Source organism: Micropterus dolomieu, unplaced genomic scaffold (assembly GCF_021292245.1).
Source record: "Micropterus dolomieu isolate WLL.071019.BEF.003 ecotype Adirondacks unplaced genomic scaffold, ASM2129224v1 contig_783, whole genome shotgun sequence".
In the NCBI taxonomy this organism is placed as follows: Eukaryota; Metazoa; Chordata; class Actinopteri; order Centrarchiformes; family Centrarchidae; genus Micropterus; species Micropterus dolomieu.
In genome coordinates, this window is record NW_025729773.1 from 37,694 (window position 1) to 57,752 (window position 20,059).

At 40.4% G+C, this 20,059-nt stretch overlaps 1 protein-coding gene across 1 annotated transcript; it reads right to left on the reverse strand.

The window, feature by feature from the left end:
- Nucleotides 1-15,314: 15,314 nt before the first annotated feature.
- Nucleotides 15,315-19,350, reverse strand: LOC123964144 (solute carrier family 41 member 2-like; the record flags this gene model as incomplete). Its single annotated transcript, XM_046041249.1, has 4 exons — nt 15,315-16,045; nt 18,693-18,841; nt 18,922-19,070; nt 19,181-19,350. Coding segments are annotated over 4 exons (574 nt in total), but the record flags the coding sequence as incomplete, so codon positions are not given.
- Between the last annotated feature and the right edge of the window lie 709 nt (nt 19,351-20,059).

Genomic DNA, 20,059 nt, shown 5'->3' on the forward strand with positions numbered 1-20,059 from the left:
TCCTGTATGTTTATTCAATATCTGTAGATGGACTCGCACATACATCATAGTACATGAATGTTCGGAATGAGCCTCAGGCAGTGCGTCTTTATCCCTGTCAAAGGTTCACACATTGTCTTAACATAGTTACACGTTGTCACTTAATTCTGAAGCAACACTCTTGTCCGCCTCTTATCTTGTCCCTCCACAATCTTAACACCATACAGCACTCCAGAGTCCACCTGAGTCCAGAAGGTCACATAGGTCTTTAAAAATTGTCAATACAGACACCTCATCGATTCAAGTGTTTTATTGAAAATAAATTAAGCTGTGTGCAAGACATCAGGCGCAGCTGAAGGTATATCAAAAAGGAAAATCAGCCAACGTGCCTCCTCCCCTTGAATCCCCATGGAAATTTGATGCACATTGAGGACGATGATCAAACAATGAAAAATTGACACAAAAGAATGAGAATTATTATAAAAAAGAACTTTATTTCCACCTCAGACAGTTCGCACTCTGTATCCAAGAACTCTGACAATTTGCACCTTTAGCTGACAGCAGCACCTGCAGCCCATACTTAACCACAGCGTCCTGTACAAATGTTAGTTACTTGGATCGCCATAAGATTTGTTAAGCTTTAAATGAAAACAATGAATTTAGTTAGTAGTAGTAGTAGTAGTATAGTTTATTGTGTAGGTCTTAGCCTTACGACTAAAGGTAGGAGTCTCTTTAGGATAGGCGGAGCATTTTTAGTGTAATTATTTGACACTAAATTGCCAAATTGATGTTGAACTGCTAAATGCTAAAACTGAAATCTCTGTTCCACTACCTGCTGCATGTTTGAGATGTTGGATTATAATTTCTTGATTTTTTCCAAAACGTCTTGAATTGTATTGAATTTGTTGGTAAAATGAGAACTGAGGATTGTAAGGGCTAGAAGAGGCTTGATGTTGCCCCATTTAACCAGGCGAGGCTGGTAAACCTAGTCTTGAGTCCTAGAACAGAGATGGTACAGTTCCGGCGGGTCAAGAGGACAGAAAGGTCACTGAAGTCACATCAAGTTTGCAGATGGGATGTTCATAACCCTAACAGGAAGTAAGAGAGTCAGCATGTGAAACATGTATTGCTTGAGGAAGTAGTGCTGTGAGAATAATACACCGCAAGTATGTGAGTGGCTGGCGTGAAGCCAATTCAAGTGGCTCTAGCTTTAACGGTCTGTGTCGGTTGATAAACAGGAAGCCAGATACGTGCTTGATGGTTTGCCTGCATGAGTTCAGCTATCAACTAGAGCCCAACCGATTTATCGTTTTGCAGATATTATCGGCCAAAATAAGCTACTTGCAGATATATCTGCATCAGCGTTTTTTAACAGCCAATATAACTGTTAAAAAAGAGAAACAGAGAGTCATATCCTTTCTTCATGTAACAACTGTCCAGGGACTACAGATGAAAAATAGTCTTTTGGCTTACTCTGGAGCATTTGCATGTAATGTAATGTGTGTGTGCGTGTGTGTGTGTGTGTGTGTGTGTGTGTGTGTAGAGGACTCAAGTCTGCCTGCGTAACACAGGATGCTCACATCCTTCTTGCAGCACTATATAACCTGAAGCTTTCAGACAAAATCTCTCTTTTTAGATGACTGTCCTCTGAGAGGACGTTAGTTAGCTTAGCTGCTTACGCTCTTGAGTGAAAACACAGACTCACTTGTTAAACTAGAGTCCGAAATAATCTTTCGGGAAGAAACAGAGAAATTGTACAACACTAATATATAATGTCAAAAATACTCAAGCTCTGCTGTATAACCTGAATTGTATTTTAATAAATTTCCTCTAGTGCACTACTCAAAGACAAAATAGAGTATCTCCTCATTCCTCCTCTCCTGACTAAGGTAAGTTCCACCGCACTGCCTACACATTAGTTATAGGGCCAAACCTCACTTAATGATTTTCTTTCGTAATCTGGTGAAAGGAGTTTATTTCCACCCCTACTCCCCATTTGGGAGCAGGAAGGGTTACAGTAACACATGGGGATAGCATTTTTTATACAAGGGTGGACCAGAGCCTTAACTACAATTATCTTCTCAACAGGTCCCTCTCCTGACCATATGTAGGGGTGAATGTGGTGAAAAATAATGCTGCGATGATGTGTTGAGAAGAAACCTGCTTGACACTGTTCTTGATCATAAACGTTTATTAAATCAAAGAGTTCAGCATCAATTACAAGCTCTGCAGCAGCTTGGAGAGTGACCCTATCTCTTTAGGCCTCATCATAGCATGCAACAGTTTTATTATTTGTGCGTGATGTTATATTGGAGAACCATCCGTTTTCTTAAACCCCCGACCTTTCCACACTGCTCCAAACAAATGACATACTGTGGTGTATAATATATGTGCATTTGACACATAACAGTTTAGAATAGCACTGTAGCAGCTGGATATAGGATTAGTGACCTTTTAAGGGGAGAGCAGTGGTTAGTGGTTATGTGGAGACTCAGACCCTTATATGGTGTCTAACAGATGCCTGCACATATCCTATAGCACTGTGCCCTTATATGGGTTGGAGCTTTCTTTTGCAGACTCAAACCCTTCTATGGTATCTAACAGATACCTAAACATATCCTATATAAGCTATGTTTGATGTACAGAGAGACAGAGTGGCCATCGGGCTGGGTCACTCTCCAAGCTGCTGCAGAGCTTGTAATTGATGCTGAACTCCTTGATGTAATAAACCTTTATGATCAAGAACAGTGTCAAGTGGAGTTCTTCTCAACACATCATCGCAGCATTATTGTTCAGACACCACAATACATCATGTGCATATGCAGAATCAGTATATATTGTCACTTGCTGTCCATCTGCTAACAAACACACTTCTGTTAGCCCCACAAGTTCTGCAAGCTGTGCAGACGCATGCTGAGGTATTACTTCAGCTTTTTCAACAACAAATCCAGTTCCTTGAGCTTTTACTACTGCATAGCCAGCACATCCCACACTCTCCCACACGATAACAAGACCCATCAGTCCAATACTCCAGGTCTGCCTCACGTAGTGGAAGGGCTTGCAAGTCTGATCTAAGCCTTGAGTATTTCTCTGCCTCTTGAACACAATCATGTGGCTCACCATCCTCTGAAGTTAGCAAATTCTCGGCTGGATTTACCGTATCACACCTTACCAGGGTGACATCTTCCTGCTCTAAGAGCCTATGATAGTCTCTAAGCCTTGGCATAGTCAATGTGTATTTTCCATTGTTCAGCAGATTCCTGAGACTATGATGGGTAAAAATTGTTACTGGGTAACCCATTGTAACAGATGATGCTTTGTCATACATTAAATAAACTCCCACCCTTGCTCTGTAGCACAGTGGTAGCCCTAGTTCTACTTCTGAATAGGCAGTAGAATAATAGGAAATAGGTTGAGGATTCGACCCTGTACCTGTCAGCTGACAAAGAACTGCACATGCATATTTACATCCGGTGGAAGTAGACACATATAACAAGAAATTCTTAGAGTAGTCTGGTAGTGTGAGCGCTGGTGCCTCCTGTAACCTCTGTTTGATTGTTTCAAATGCCACAAGGCCTTCCTGTGTCCAGGAAAGATTGCTATGAAGTTGAGCGTTCCCAGTATCCTTAACCATAGCTCTCTAAGGTCCCGTAAAACTAGAATAATCCTCAACCCATGCTGAAGAATAACCAGCAATACTGAGAAATGTCAACATCTCTCTGACAGTTCTAGGCTTTGGAGCCTTAAGAATAGCCTCCAATTGACAATCAGAAATGCTTCTGTGTCCATGCGTTGTTGTCTGACCCAAATAAATAACCTTCTCCTGGCAATATTGCCATTTTTTCTGTGAGGCCTTATGCCCCTTGGCCAAGTTTCCCTTCTCTCCCTGTGAACATGACTAAATCATGCCTACATACAATATGTGTTGCCTCAACAGGGATGATATTACATGAGACATGAGGAAAGTTGATCCACAGGAGAAACAGATCCAAAAGCAGCACTGAATGACTGAGAGCTGCACTGACTTATATTCTGTTATAAGTATATATTTGAAACATCACATGCTACCTGAATGTTGTGTTTCCTATTACATAAATAAAAACACTTCCACCATAAACTAGTGCAGAAACTTTCATCAGAATGCAGGAAATTAAGTGTTTAATGCTAAGGATCTTTTCATCTCGTTCTCGTGAACCTTTTATTGCATATCGTGATTGACTCACAAGCTCAGTATCTCTTCACACCCCTAGTCCGAGCCCCTATGTCCCCAGCACTTTTCAGGACAAAGTGACTCCCTTGCTAAGGAGTAATCAATCAGCTTTACACAGGTACATTTGCAATTGCCGCAATGACATTTTCTCTTTATTTATTTATTCATATATATATTTTTCTTTAATCCTCGCATATCATCCTCTGCATAGCCTCTCATACACAGCAGAGGCAGCTCTCCACACACACACTACACCATCTCATATTTCTCACACACACATGGTAGCTATCCAGTCAACAAGAATGCATTCCTTCACACTATTTATAAAGCATTCTTCCGCCGCACCTGTTTCCTTTATTATTTTCCTTCCTAAATTTGTGCTACCTCGAGTTTGTAGATATTTAATGAGAGGCTACTTCGGACATAGTTCGTCAACACATGTATCAAGAGGTAACTTACAATTAAATTTTTATTCTACAAGCTCCCAGTTCCTTTGAACGGACCTGAAAATTCACCTAGTGCCTTTCCAGGATTTGCGGCCCATCTAAGATCGCCTTTCAAGGGCTTTTGTCCAGATCGTCCTAATCCTTATATTATTCTTTAGCCTTATTAATTATATTCAAACCAAATGACCCTGGCCAGGGTTACACTCTCTTTTTCCCTTAATCCAATTTGACTATTCCTTAAAGCCTAGTTTCACGCGACAGTAGTTTCCATCCCACATGACTTATGTTTATAAGAATCTGAGGGCCCATATTCTTAATTTTTGCAAAGTTATGAAAGCTCACTTTTCCGTTACTCGTAGGCTATTCCTTTTTCTTCCTTTTATATCTATCTATCTTTCTTCATTATATTCACACACACTCCTTATTGCGTTGTCCACAACGCAAACAAAATTTAAAACAGAGTCCTATCACACATCCAACCGCAAACATTCACACGGGATCGAACCGGTGTACCCTTTAATGCACACACAGACACACGAACTGACCAGCGTCCACAGTTTATGAGAAAACTCACCATATATGCTAGCTTCTGGAGCGGTCAGTCAGCTCGACGGAGCCCGTGATGGAATGATGAATTTAGGCACAACACGGTCCCATCTGGGGTGCCAATTTCTGTGGTGTCTGAACAATAATGCTGCGATGATGTGTTGAGAAGAAACCCGCTTGACACTGTTCTTGATCATAAAAGTTTATTGAATCAAAGAGTTCAGCATCAATTACAAGCTCTGCAGCAGCTTGGAGAGTGACCCAGCCTGATGACCACTCTGTCTCTCTGTACATCAAACATAGCTTATATAGGATATGTTTAGGTATCTGTTAGGTACCATAGAAGGGTTTGAGTCTGCAAAGTAAAAGGTCAAACCCATAGAAGGGTACAGTACTATTTTGAGGTAACAAAACAAGGGGTAGAGGTCAAATTCTATAGAAGGGTTCAGTCCCTACATAACCACCAATCACTGCTCTCCCCGTAGAACACCTCCCCAAAGGTCACTGACCCTCTGTCTTGCTGTTACAGTGCTATTTTGAACTGTTATGAGTCAAATGCATAAATATTGGATACTACATGAACAAAGTACACTAGAGTACCAGGGGTTAATAAAAAATAATAGCGGAACTCGGAAAATAACCAGGCCAATGAAGCTGATGTGTTTGTGTTGAAACGTGGTAGGGACATAAGAGCTCAGATTAGGGTTGTGAAGATACACTTGGATCACAAGCGGGAAGATGCACAATTAACAATATTTTGAAGAAACACAAAATGCTGAAATACATGAGCAGAGGGCTGTGGGAGTCCTCCCCCAGAAAAATTGGAGAATTAAAAACTTAATTTCATGCATTCTGGAAACATTTTCTTCTTCAATTTATGGTGGAAAATTCTTTATATAGAGAGTGAAACAAAACAAAAAATTCAGCTGATAACTTATAAATATAAAAATATAACCGGAAATAATGCTGTAATCGGTTGCAATTTTTGGAAAATGTACATTTGTTTTTTTCTTATTGCGCAAATAAACCTTTCTCAAACCATTTTCATTTGTTAGCTAACATTTCTTGTAGCAAGCTATTTTTAAGAACTTTTTAACAAATGCTTTAAAAAAATGATGGGGGCAACATTTCAAATTTTTGATTGCGCTTAATCGCATGATTTTCTGCGATTAATCGTATAAACATCGATGTAATCAAATCAAATTTAAAACTAAATCTATTTGCCACTGCCAGGGCACTACCTTTTATCTATAGCTTGTTAAGACAAGTCCAGACGAGTCCAGAGCCACGATCATAACATCATAACAGCCACCTTCTGAGTAACAGGTTAACATATATAAATCTGTTTTCTTGGTGTTTTTTTCTGAAAAGGTATCAGCAGAAATATTTTTCTTTTATCAGGGAGCAGCAGAAACAGTTTATGTCCAGTAGCAAGTGTCTCTGTAGAGTGAGGTGAAGTGCTCGCCTCACGCACGCGCCCGCCCGCTACTGAAGCTGAATTGTCTTGAACTCTTTGTACGCGACGCGCAGCACAAATCATTGGAAGAGAGACTGATCTTGCTGTTTGTGAGTTTCCAGAATCAACAGGAGGGAATTCGCATGGCACAGAATCCCTGTAAAACCAGATGCAGGCCTATCAGGTAAAGTTATGTAACATTAGCCTATAATTTTAAATAAGTTACAGCTGTGTAGCGCACAGAAGCCATTGTTGTTTACTGGCGGAGCGCTGTCTGATCACCGGAGCAGAAAACACATACAGTCAAACCATGGGTCACAGGAGACCGTTGCAGCAATAGCTTGCTGACATCCCTGCACTACAGAAGACAGCTTAGAATAATAGAAAGCCACAGGGCAACAATTACAACCCTTATTTCTGAATCAATATGGCTGAGGTGATGCCATCCTTCACATGCACATACAGGTAAAAGACAAATTGTCATCTAACCAGTGCAAGTGTGAGAGCGTCCTTTAAAGGTGGCTGTGTGGTAGCACCAATTGGAGTCAAAAAGATTCACAGGAGACAGTCAGAGGTCAAAGAAATAGAGTTTATTCTCTCTCAAGAAAGGTTAATCTTCAGCATGTGAAAGAGGCGAACTGAGCTACAGTCTCTTATAAAGCCTTGTCTACTCCTCTGTTATTCAGGCAGTGCTTCTGTGAGGCTTCCGCCTTCTTTCTAAAATGACCTCCTTTTTGCCTTGTTAATAATTGTTTCTTTTATTCGGCCATCTGTACAACCCCATTAATTTTCCATTTTTGACCTATGGTTGGATACTATAATTTCTCATTACTTTCTTAGCCTAGGTGTAATTGGCCCAGTGACAGATACTCTTATGTCTCATAATTGTATTGACATGGGCACATCTGGCCTAATGTTAGACTCCACTATCTTTTATAACTTAGTAAGCTGGGTTGGGCAAATAAGACTGGCATCGGGGCAAATCCTTTTCAAGTCAGTAGATGGCGAACCAGAACATCGTCATTTGACCATTTACATTCAAATATTTACTGTGTGTGTGATTGGTGGTGCACAGGACTTCTGTTCAGAGGGTTGTGTCTTCAATCCCCACTTGCTGCTAGTATATTTTCTTCCTTTTTCAACAAATTGATTATGAAGAGGTCATATTACATATCACAATTAAGCATGTGCAGGAGTGTGTACATCCCGGCGATTGGTCCACCTCAGCCTGTTGATGCTTATTGTCGTGTCCCCAGGATCACTATGCAGAAGAAATTCCTGCTTTTCTCATTCAGGGGAATCTGTGATCTCACTTTTTCTTAGAACTTTTAAGTCAACTTTAAAGTATATAAACATAAAGTAGGCTACTGCTGCCAAAATTGTTCTCGCACTTTTATTTTGTTTCAATCACTTAAGATGAATTGATTATGTGTAGGGATGCACCGAATGTTCAGCCACTGAAGTTAATGAAAATCGCAAAAATAGCACTTTCAGTGTTCAGCCTAATAAGTCAAAAGACCGATTAAATTTTACTGAACAATTAGGTTGATATGTCGGCAGTGTGGCAAGTGTCCGAGAAAAATACAAAAATCACCGTTTGCAGACACTGTTCTGCTGAATTGTCTCCTAGCACATGCACTCCATCTGTGGCTGACTTCTTAGAAAAGGTAACAAACGGTCTGAACCGCTTTGAGTGTTTCTCTCGTTTCTGAGAAGGCGACCTTTATGGTAACTGAAACGGACCAGTGCGAGCTGACAGGCAGGTTAGCAACTTTATCCTGTCAGTTTCTCTCTTTACAAAGACAAGTGTTGCTGTATGAGAGTCCTACCTGAAGAGAGGCTGCAAAGTCTTCATGTTGTTCAACATTGTTTATCAAGTTGGGTCGGACTTGATGAATTTAGCATGAGGATACACATGTGACAACGGCTGGTTTTCAAAATAAGGTGTCTATATAGGATGTAAATAATTATATACATTGGATTATATTCACAAATAGTATAAAACACATTACATGTGTATTTGGCAAATTTATTCATTATATTAGGTTTTGGCTTCGGCCAAGAATTTTCATTTCGGTGCATCCCTAGTTATGTCAGTAACTTTTGCTGTCATGATGTTTTTTTGCAATCAAAGTAATCTGGGACAGAAGTTATAATTGTAAAAAATTATAGTTTACAATTTTAAAGTTTAAGGGGGAAGAGGAGGCCTGTTAGCGTGATTAGTGACTTAGTTGTGAGCAAGGCTTTTGTTTAGAATGAGGGACTGTAGAGGGACAACACACTAGACTCAGGCCCGCTGGAAGTCCAGATCTGTCCTCAATACTTAACAAGTATTGCTGGTAGATAACACTTGGATTTTGAAAGAAGTTGCAATAGAGTTTATTGTCAAAGCAAGACAAAACCCGAGCAAGCCTTAGCAGACTGGTAAGGCACACTGAAAACATGGTGTGGAGCTTCTCATTATATAGCCCTTGCCTCTCCCTAGAGAGGTGGGGCCCCTACGAGATACCTGCCTATTTTTTAATTTACTGTAGCCATTAGTTAGTTCTACTGGTGTAAATCTCTCTTGGTGTTTTCTTTTCGGACCGTCTTAAAACCCTGTTCCTGTAATATTATACTCCCTTAAAATCCTAATTCATCTTTATTGTCAGTTAACTGTATAAACACATTATCTGAGGGTACTATTTCGTAGTCATATATTTTTTAAAACATTTATGTGTTATAAGACACCAGTAAAACTCTTGGGTCAGGCACTTCCCAGGGTTTGGGCCCCCTTGGGCCCCCTTAAGAGTGTCTCTGGTCATACACCAGTAGCTTCCAAATTTATAGGCCCTGTTTTTTAAAAAAAATTATCTATGTCTCTATAACCATATGTTCTGTCACAGGTATGGAGATCTATGTCCCCATCCCCATACCTTCTGTCATAGACATGGGGCCCAGAAATTATATAATATCTGGGTACACGGTCTTTTCTCCTTTCCCACTGAGTAGTAGCTAAGTCTTACAATATATCTCAGGTGCATATGCTTTTAGTTGCATGCCCTTTTTGACCCATCCCTATTACACACATTCCAAGGAACACTTCTGAGAGGGTCATCTTTCTTGGCCTGTCAACCTTGGCCTTATGCAGAGGGTATCGCAGCACCTCAGAGTTCAGTTTAACAATCAGATCTACCTAGGGATGTTACATGCTTATTCAAATGTCTGAAAAACATAAGGCAACACTTGTAGTTTTTTTTTTTTTTGCTACCTAAGAATTGTCCTTATTTTGTAAGTGTAACTACAGATTAAATATTTAGTTAAGATTACAATATTCTCTTAATAGAAATATCCCATTCTTTTATTCATCCATGCTGGAGTGTCGCTCCATGCTAGCTAAGGAACTGAAGTGCTATTTATACTTCTGCGTCAAATCGACGGTGTAGGTGACGCAGAGGCTATGCCGTCGCCTGACGTGCACCTCCCCCAAAGTGTAATTACACGTCGAGTTGACGCGGACCGTAAGCTCTGTGATTGGTCAGTTGGGTAGCCCCGCACAGCCTCCGAGCCAACCGGAAGTACCCCGTGCTTTGAAATAACATTTACTTGCGGTCAAAACGGCGGCTGTAACACAGTGAGTCAATATATTTGACGGTCGCAACCCGAGCGAAATGACTCGTTTCGCTATCAGAATGTGATCCATTCGGTCGGTAACATTTGAAAAGGCTACACCAGCCGCACTTATACAATTTTACCCCCATTTACGTTAGCGGAGCTCTAAACCGGAAGTTAGCCTGTTCGGCCGGCAAAAGTCAACACAGTGGACGTTGTAGCGCTACTGCCGACTAGCGTTTGGGGGTGTAATTGCAGAATGACGGACACACCTACGCACAAGTATAAATGCATGGCTACGTAGCCTACGGCGTAGGTACGCACATAGACCCTACCCAGGAATATACTGTAAATGGGCCTTAAGAGGGACTCCGTGTCATTACGTGCCAGCCAACAATGGACGTTTCTGTAATGCAGTCAACAAGTAAAATGTATTCCTATAAATTTTAGATTGAAGAAATAAGTACATTGCAAAATTGATAGAAATCCTGTGTTCGTAATAACTGGTCAATATCATTTCACAGTATTTGGGGACAGAATTATTCCAAAGGTTTAGTAAAAGTTGATAAACCTGTTTTAGCGATTACTTATAAAAATAAAAAAAGGATCTTGCTGCTGAGCATTTTAGTCCTAATTTTATTTTATTTTATTTTTTATTTTTTGCCCAGCAGCCTGGTATGGAGTATGATGAGCTGGATACCATATTGTGCCAGACAGATTTTACTTTAACAAGAGAGTATTAATATACTCCTTTGTCTGTTTTATTATTTATTTAATTATGTATTTATTTGTCACCGGGCCGGACAGGGGGGCAGACATGGGGATGGGGGGTTTGACAGAAACAAAAAGTCTTTAAGAGAAACAAACACTCAGTAGCTGAAGAAACATTCAGGGAAATACAGTTCTACCACATGGAGGTCCCCTCCTTGGTAGGTAGATATCGTTCAAGGACCAATTTCTTGAAGAAAATGTTATTGTTTTATTTTCACAGACTCCCATCATTGGCTTAGGGTAAATCCCTCCTTGTCCCTTCTCATTGGCTCACGGCTAACTCTGCCCACATCCTCGATTGTCTTCGTGGGGAGGGGTTGCTAACCGCTTTGAAACTTTACTTGTGTGGTTTGGCTGCTAAACCCAGATTATGGGTTCAACCTCAAACACTGGTCTCTGATAAAACCAGATCAACAGCTGGAGTCTGGGGTTATAGATAACTCTGGTCCATAACTGCTCAATAAGATTACCTGAAGATGTTACCGGCTGATAAAGCAAATCCTGGTTTCAGTTGAATGTTTACTTACTACCAGTTTATTTTTCCAAAGTCTGTAGTTCCAAACTCTTGTCTCCGGCTGATAAAAATAGGTTCCTGTTTCGAAAACGAACTCTGTCTGATAAAACCATTGTGTTTTTAGCAACCGGCCTCTGGGGTTATAGATAACTCTGGTCTACAAGATTACCTGAAGATGCTAATGACAGTTAAAACACACAAATTGACGTGCATGATTGAGAAAACAGAGGAAGGGGGGGGTAGGAGGGATGAAGGGGGTGGAGCACATTCCTCAATTCACCCTGCACACTTAGCCTATGCTACACCAGAAAGAGAGAGGACAGAGAAGAAGAGACACAGACTCTAAAAGGTTTAAAGTTTTAAGACTCACAAGTTTTACAGCTTTTCACAAGAGTGATAATGATGGTAAGTTTGTTACACAAAGCATTAGCAAAGATTTTACAAAGTTTAATTTTGGAACTCACTCTTATTTTGCTGCATGCTGTTGAAGGTAATTTACAATGCTCACCATTATACTATTTTACTGCTTTACTGTAATAATTTAAATTTATTCTTTAATAATAAAGATTGCCTTGATTCCAAATCAATGAAGAAAGCCCCGGAGATTCCTCCTTTACTTATAAGTCACTGCTATACTATTTTGTACTGCTAAATGTATTGCCAATGACACCTACTAGTTAATTAATTCAAGTTTATGTTTTATTACTTAATAATGTATTTAAATCAATGAAAAAAAACCTCCAATTATCAGTCAAAAAACGCAAAACGGAAGGATTTTGACACCCCTTTCTCAGTTCCACATTGACATCCGGTTGGGGGTGAGGGCTGGGGGCCGGAAATGGGAGGTCAGAAGTACCTGTCGAAATTATTTTGATGGAATGTACACACCCCTCTTATCAGTTACAGACACATATCCGGTTTGGGGCAGGACTAGAAGTAACTGTCAAAATTAGTTTGATGGAATGTCTTGTATACTTTCTCTCTAAGGTGGATTCATGTATCATTATGCAACAGAGGGTTGTATCACGAGATTAAATTGTACTTCCCTTTATGCTACTCACTAAAACAAACATTATATAAAAATATAAATGCAGTAGATGGGTGAATAAATAATAAGTTAATAAAATAAAGCTCTTTTACATGACGGAGTGCTGAGGATGAAGAAGGAGGAGAAGAAGCTGCTCTGAAGTCTTCTCTGAAGTACTTCTGTATCTCCGCAGGGTGAATGAGCTGTGTCTGGGTACTGTCTTTTAGTATGCTTTGGGCTCTGCACAGGCGCCCCACCTCGATGGTTCTGTTCCTTCTCTCTGGCGTGTGCACTTGTTGGTATGTTGTCCGTTCTGTGGTGCAGGGTTCCAGTGGGTGGGGGGAGTAAGTAAGTATTGGTAAGTATCCGGTCCACTTCAATGTGTACAGCACAGTCCAGGAAGGCCAAACTGTTGTTGTGAACATCTTCTTGTGTGAACTTGATGTTAACATCCACAGAGTTGATGTGTTCTGTGAAGGCTTGCACTTCCTGGGTTTTAATTTTGACCCAAGTGTCATCCGCATACCTTTACCATTGGCTCTGTGCTGTTCCTCTGAAAGAGTTGACGGCTTGGCCACACAGGTGATGGTGTTTTCTTTCTCTAGATGTTGTAGACATACTATGGCCTTTTTCTTGTAACCGCTGGTTGGGTCTCGCCTCAGTGTCTCATATGTGTTTGTGTCCACAAGTAGTGTGTTTATGGAACCACCTGAAGGGGGCACTTATAGCCTGTGGATACCCTGAATGGACCTTTGTGCCAAAATCCAGGAAGAAGACTAAAACTACAGGGGAGGAGGAAAAGAAGGTCAAACGCAACAACATTCCATACGTGTCTGGAGTATCAGAGAAACTCAGGAGGATTTTCAACAAACATAACATCCCTGTGTTTTTTTAAACTCAAGAACACACTAAGACAGATGCTCGTCCACCCTAAAGACCGCGCACCCAAACACAAGAGGAGTAATCTTGTGTATCCGATCCAGTGCAGTGAGGAATGCACATATTGGGCAAACTAAACAACCACTACACAAACGCATGGCTCAACACAGAAGGGCAAACTCCTCAGGTCAAGACGCAGTTTACTTACATCTGAAGGACAAAGGACACTCCTATGAGGACCACCAGGTGCACATTTTAGACAGGGAAGATAGATGGTTTAAAAGAGGTGTCAAGGAAGCCATCTACACCCGGGTTGAGAAGCCGTTGCTCAACAGAGGAGGGGGTCTATGCCACCACTTATCCCCCACTTACAATGCTGTCCTTTCATCACTTCCCAGGAAACTGAACAAGCATTTCCACTTGGCCTCAGGTGAAGATGCCAACGATGATCATTCAGACTTGGCCACAGGTAGTTTCTAACGACCATAACGACTGTCATTACAACAGCCAGGAGCACTAACGAACCAGCGGTATAAATGACCCTGGAAAACAACCCCACTGAGGTTAAATAGCCTAGTTTCCCTACTAGTCAGTCAGAACTAAAGAAGTCACAGAACAATACATGTTACAGATGTTCTCCTGGTCTCCCAGATTCCTGAAAATGTTATACAAAAAGACACATACAATGCAACTGGAGACTCAGGAGTTTTTTAAATTTAGATATGAGACTAAAATTGTGTGTACTTTACTACACACTTTATCTCAGTTTACCAGCGCCTTTCTGTGCTCTGAGTAACTTCCAGTTTCCCTCATTAGCCTTGCAGCGTGTATACTGGCCCACATCCACTCTTTCCCTTCCTGATTGTCCAAAGTGTTTATGCCTTTGCATTCCAACCACCTGAACCTGTATGTGAACCCTAAACCTTGGAACCAGTGCCAGTCTCTTCTAAACCCTGCACCTGAAACCTGGACCTGCCTGCCTGGACAATCTGCATTTCAGTGGCCATATCCGCACATGACAGTGACTATTCCCTGCAGCCACAGGGAACCCTGATTGGAGAAAAAAATAGAAGCAAACAACACTAAACCAACATGTAACTTTGAGGGAGAGTAACACATTAGTGGGTATTAACACCAAAATTATCCTTTTGTTAAAACAGTGCTGGTGGCTGCGTTGGTGCGGGAGTGTTATTTTAGGGGAGTTATAGATCAACAGTTTGTAATACTCACAGGATTTTAAAACTCTGGAAAACTATCATGTGGGCAAATATTTTATCTTTTGTCATGATGAAATACAGCGTTCATGTTACACAGTAATCCACCAGGAATGTGCATTTGCACTTATTTGATTGACCAATGTCATGTTGTGTTGCAGCAACAGTTGAGCTGGGCTCAACTTCTTACCCAGATGACCCTGCTTTGTTTGGCCAGTCTGTCACAGCGGGGGTTGGCAACACCTGTGTTGCCAACCCCCGCTGTGACAGACTGGCTCCATTCAAATGAATGAGGTGTCCAAATCTTTTCACACTGCTCTCATGTTGGTTTAAATGCTGCCTTAAGGTACAGTCACATTTCTGTTCAACCCAGTTTTCCCACACTCTGCAATGAATGATCAACATCAGAGGAATCAAACTAGAAAAAGTGTGTGTCACATGCACTAAAATAATGAGCAAACACACATGGATAACAACTTCTTAATTCCCAAATGCGGCAGTGTTTCTATTGGTCTTCCATGCACATCCGCCCGGCCAATGTCTAAAAAACTCTGACCTTTGAGTCCAACATGGCTGGCTGGAGATCGAACCGAAACAGAAGGACATGCTGCACACCATTGCAAGTTTGCAATTCCACTCAGACAAAGAGGAACGAGACAAAAATCTCATACAGTACTTACATTTTATTGTAACTCAGAGCATGGGACACAAGACAAAGGTTAATTTGCGATGTGCACCCCGATAAGAAGTTCTTCACCTCTTTGATACCTTATCTCGTGTCTCCTTCTCTTCAAGCTCTTACCTGCTCTATGCTCCTGCAAGTGAATAGTCATTTTGAGAGTTTAATCTGTATTGAAAAACAAAAGCACACAAACATCTCCAATTGTTAAAAATTAGCAAACCCTCTGCTAATTCTCCCACCGGCCATGGCTTGACCTTTTTTAGTGACATTCAATAACATTCCCACGAGACAAGACCACTTCTCTCAGAGGCATAGTGGAAATTAAAAATGATAATGCATGCAGTAAAGGTATTCAAACATGTGCAACAAACGTGTAATTTGTACACTCACAATAGGCTTCAATAGAAGTGAAAAGGAAACAGAGCAAATATTCAGAGGACAGAAACAGAGGTGTGAACGGTGAAGCCCCGACAAGAAGGATGTGAGAACAAGTTTGTAAGTACCTGATAAGTGTAGCACAGCCCCCAACCCGCTTTCTCTTTGTTTTTGGATGGTTTCCCCGACCGTCTCCACTCTGTTGATAATGTGAACAATTGCTGTCCTCAAAGGAATCCCCATTTTCCTTTATTGGTAAATAGCTGAGGCTGTGTCATTTAATTTTAAAATGACCATGTCCATGGTGGTGTTTTCTGAGTTTTTTTTCCAAAGTTTGTCATCCACATGTAAACTCCTAAACAACAGATAAACAGAAGTTTCAAACAGAAGTCTCTCCAGGTGGGCATCTGGTGCCTCTTCAATCAGCTGCATCATGCCAATTGGATCAAGTGAGGTTGTTTTACAAGATGTTAAGATCTGAGTGTGCCAGCAAGTTGAGGTTCATCAGATCACATACCAGATTCACACCACACACCCAGCATAAGATCAACTTTCTCAAATTGTATAAATCATTTTTAATAATTATACAATAGAATATAATTCTAAATAATAATCTTTCAGGAGAGTGTAGGTACCTGTATTAATATGGGAAAGCTTGGCCTTATTACTGGTTGAAATTATTTCCCATAATGTAAACAATTAAAGGACAACAATAAAACCATTCAAAGCAAGAACAAAGACAATTCTCATGTCATTTATATACAATATTTTCAACCACAAAAGCTACAGCAGGTTACATGGATATATACGGCATAATGAGAACAGGTTTATTACACAACTGAATGCACTCACTCACTAAAATCAATGTAAAAAAATTTTTTATGAATAACAGCTTGCCATTTTTAAAAAGAAACCCTCAGTTGGGGACCAACTTAAAACTTCCTAGTATTTGTTAAAATATTTTTTTGCAAGTGAAAGCTCAAGCAACACATTCTGCATTAGTTTCACTGGTGATATCGGGGACTCAAATTATTTGGTCATAAGCTCCACAAACATTACTTTCTTGCATCCAAGGAAGTTTAAATTCAAGGACAACTGGACAACTGTCAAATACCTGGGACTCCCTGCCAGTCAGTAAGAAGTGAAGAAGCCTCTTGGATAAGAGGCGTGTAGTAATAAATTATGGCCTATGTGCAGAAAAACAATTGTAAACAGTCACAAGTTTAAAGGAATGATTAGTTTGATAAAATGTTGTCGACACAGCTCACATACTTAATTGTCACTGTCAAAAACATATTTTCATTTGGTTGTTGTTGCCAACAAAATCACGAGCTGTAAGGAGAATCAGCTGTGGAAAGTACTTATTGGAGCACTTTTGAGTAAACAAAGACGGGAGATAACGCGAGATAAGGATCCATTAGATACAAATTCCTTTTGCTTTGCCAAAGAACTTTCGGGAACACTCTGCACATGGGAGAGAGACAGACTAAAGGAGGAGTTGGGGAGATTGTAATCACTAAGGTTATCTAAACTAATGTAAAAGTCATATAGACATGCAACACAGAATGTAAAGCTGGACCCGTGAACCCACATGTTCACAAGGAGGTGGCCTCAGTTAAAGCTTTCCTCAAATATATGATCAAGAACTGTTTGGAACTGGGAATTTAAGGTTCAGATGTACTCACTATTATAACTATATAGCAATATGTTCATGTTAAGGTGTGTATTTGAATTGAATGTAATATGTTTTCTTCATCTGTGTTTCTATCAAATTTATAAGGTTACTGTAGGCAAACAGCTTAGAGGCTGCAGGAAACTGGGGAGGGTCCCCAGAATTTGATCCAAAAGGATATTGCACAATGAAAATGAGGTGATACTTGTTTTTGTGAACTCAAAGAATAGAAGGAAAAGTAGAAATCCGCCATGTTGCATACGTGGCTGTAATTTTGGGGGGTTTATATTTGAGTTAACAAGGAGTGGCCGTTAGACTTGATTCCAGAGAGGGGGAATGATGAGCCTCCGGCAAAATTGGGGTTAGTAATCTCTCTAAGAATTAGGATTTAATCATTGAATCATTTAATATCAGGATGATGTAAAGTTTAATGTCCAATGATTTTAGAAGGCTAATCTGAGTGAATTTGAGGGTTTTGAGTAATCTTTAGGATATTGGTAGGAGATTCCTTTGAGGAGGCTAAAGTGATCTCAATTGCAATTAATTTTCTATTAACTTCTATAAATTTATGTAATCTGTATTAATTGTCATTTTCATATTTTGTACCTTTTTCTTATGTAAATAAATTATTGAAAAATCTAAAGATACAGACTTAATTATTTCTGTGTCTCTGGTCTATCGTTGAGGGAAACCCAGCCAAGGAACAAAACCCCACAGGTGTAACATCTTCAAGTATCTTCAACCAAGTCTATTTGCCCTTAATTTGAACCCTTCTTGGATAACTATGACCCGGATGACTAAGAATCTTCTCAGACATAACACGCAAGGTCTGGTTAAAACCATTAAAACAAGGGTAGGCAAATTATTCCAGAAGCATTTTTGTTATATTTGTTGAATTCTCTGTGCATCCCGACAGTCGTCAATAAATCAAATGCTCTGACACATTTCATTGAGTCTCAATGAAATGATTGACTGGTCTACCTGCATGTGTTTTGTTGGAGTGGCTTTGCCAGGAGGCCTGAAGGGAGGAATTGTGATTTTTTTTGGTTGGATACTTTTAAAATCTAGCTACTCCAAGTTGCCAACCCTAGCTTTAAAGTTTTAATTAGCATAATAAACATCTGAGAAATGTGCCACTGTTAGTTGGATAATGATGACAAAGGTGAAACAAGCGTGAAAGATAAATGGATGACTGTCTTCAATGAAAAATATTCAGTTACTTTGTACTTGTATTATAATTTTACTATTACAAGAGATTTTTTGTTGTATTTGTTCTTCCGCAAACCTTTTGCTGCTTTGAACCTATACACTGCCTGAGTCACCAACGCACCACAGCATGAAAAAGGCAAGAGAGAGGAGTGCAGTCCCTAGCAGGTCTCCGAGGGCTGTGAGGTAGGGTATTGAGTAACTGTCGGGGTCTTTACCCCTCCGCCATAAACAGTGCACCATATAGTCAGCTGTACACAGCAGGATGAAGACCTATGAGAAAGACACAAGTGATATTGTAAAACAGTGATTAAGTATGCAGTGGGAAAATTACCACCCCAGCTCTGACTCACCTGAATTAGGGAAGCAGACAAGAAGGCGACTGTCAAGAGAGGACTGGGCAAAGTGTTGCCTCCTTTAATCAGGTGAATAGCGTATAGGAAGACGAGCTGACCAGGGATGACCAAAAGAAGCAGGACCTGAGCAGATCGATGGTTTGCTCCTGCCATGACAAAGCTAAACATCAGCTTGTGTGTGTGTGTGGTGTGTGTGTAATAGGTGAAGGGGCAACAGACTGCCTTTATGTAAATGTTTTGGCCTTTTGATCTTTACCTGAACCAAAGAAAATGCGGCAAGGGCTGTAGCACCTCATACGGTCTTCAGGAACCTCTCCAGCTGAGTAATTCAAATGCAAATTGGTAGAAATACGACTGGACTGTATTGAGACGAGGTTTCCCCCAATACCTGAATAGGAAAGAAGAGGTGGGGGCAGGGTGAACAGTCTGACACGTGGAATTAACAACAAAGGTAGGATATGCATAGAAATACTAAAATGACCACCATGTTTGTGATCAGACCTTTTACATGTGGTATCATGAGGCTCAACCTCTGACCTAATCCACATAGAAAGGAGGAAGACCACCAATCGGGATTGCAGCAATGTAATATTCAGACTTGTACTAGAAACTTGGCCCTGCTATATTTATTTTACTTTGCAACAAGTAGAAGCGAAAGCAGCATGAAACTAAGTGTGCCCATAAACGCAGTCCTAAACATGCCAAAAAAGAAAGTATGCCAATAGTGGGAGCAGAGTTCCCGACTGGTTAACAGATTATGCCACCAGGATCCAAATCGATGCAGCAGATCCAGAGAAACATTTGTCTTCCTTCTGTGAGAAAGGTTTATATATATATATATATATAAACCTTTCTCACATTGCAACTCAACTACTGATAGTCTAGGTCCGACACTCGGGTACTCCTGAGACCTACAGTATAAACTGACTTTGATGTGTAAAATTGGTGGCATTCCCCTTTAACTTATCTTGACCTCTGAACATCAACGTGCACCAGCTGGAGCTAGTTCTCTGAAGGCTATTGCTGCGCCACTTAAAGTCAGATTTCCTACTTGTGAACTCAGAGAAAAAATATGTACCCTGACTTCACGAGTAGCAGCTGAATGACGTCACAAAACAAAGTCAGCGCCCATGGA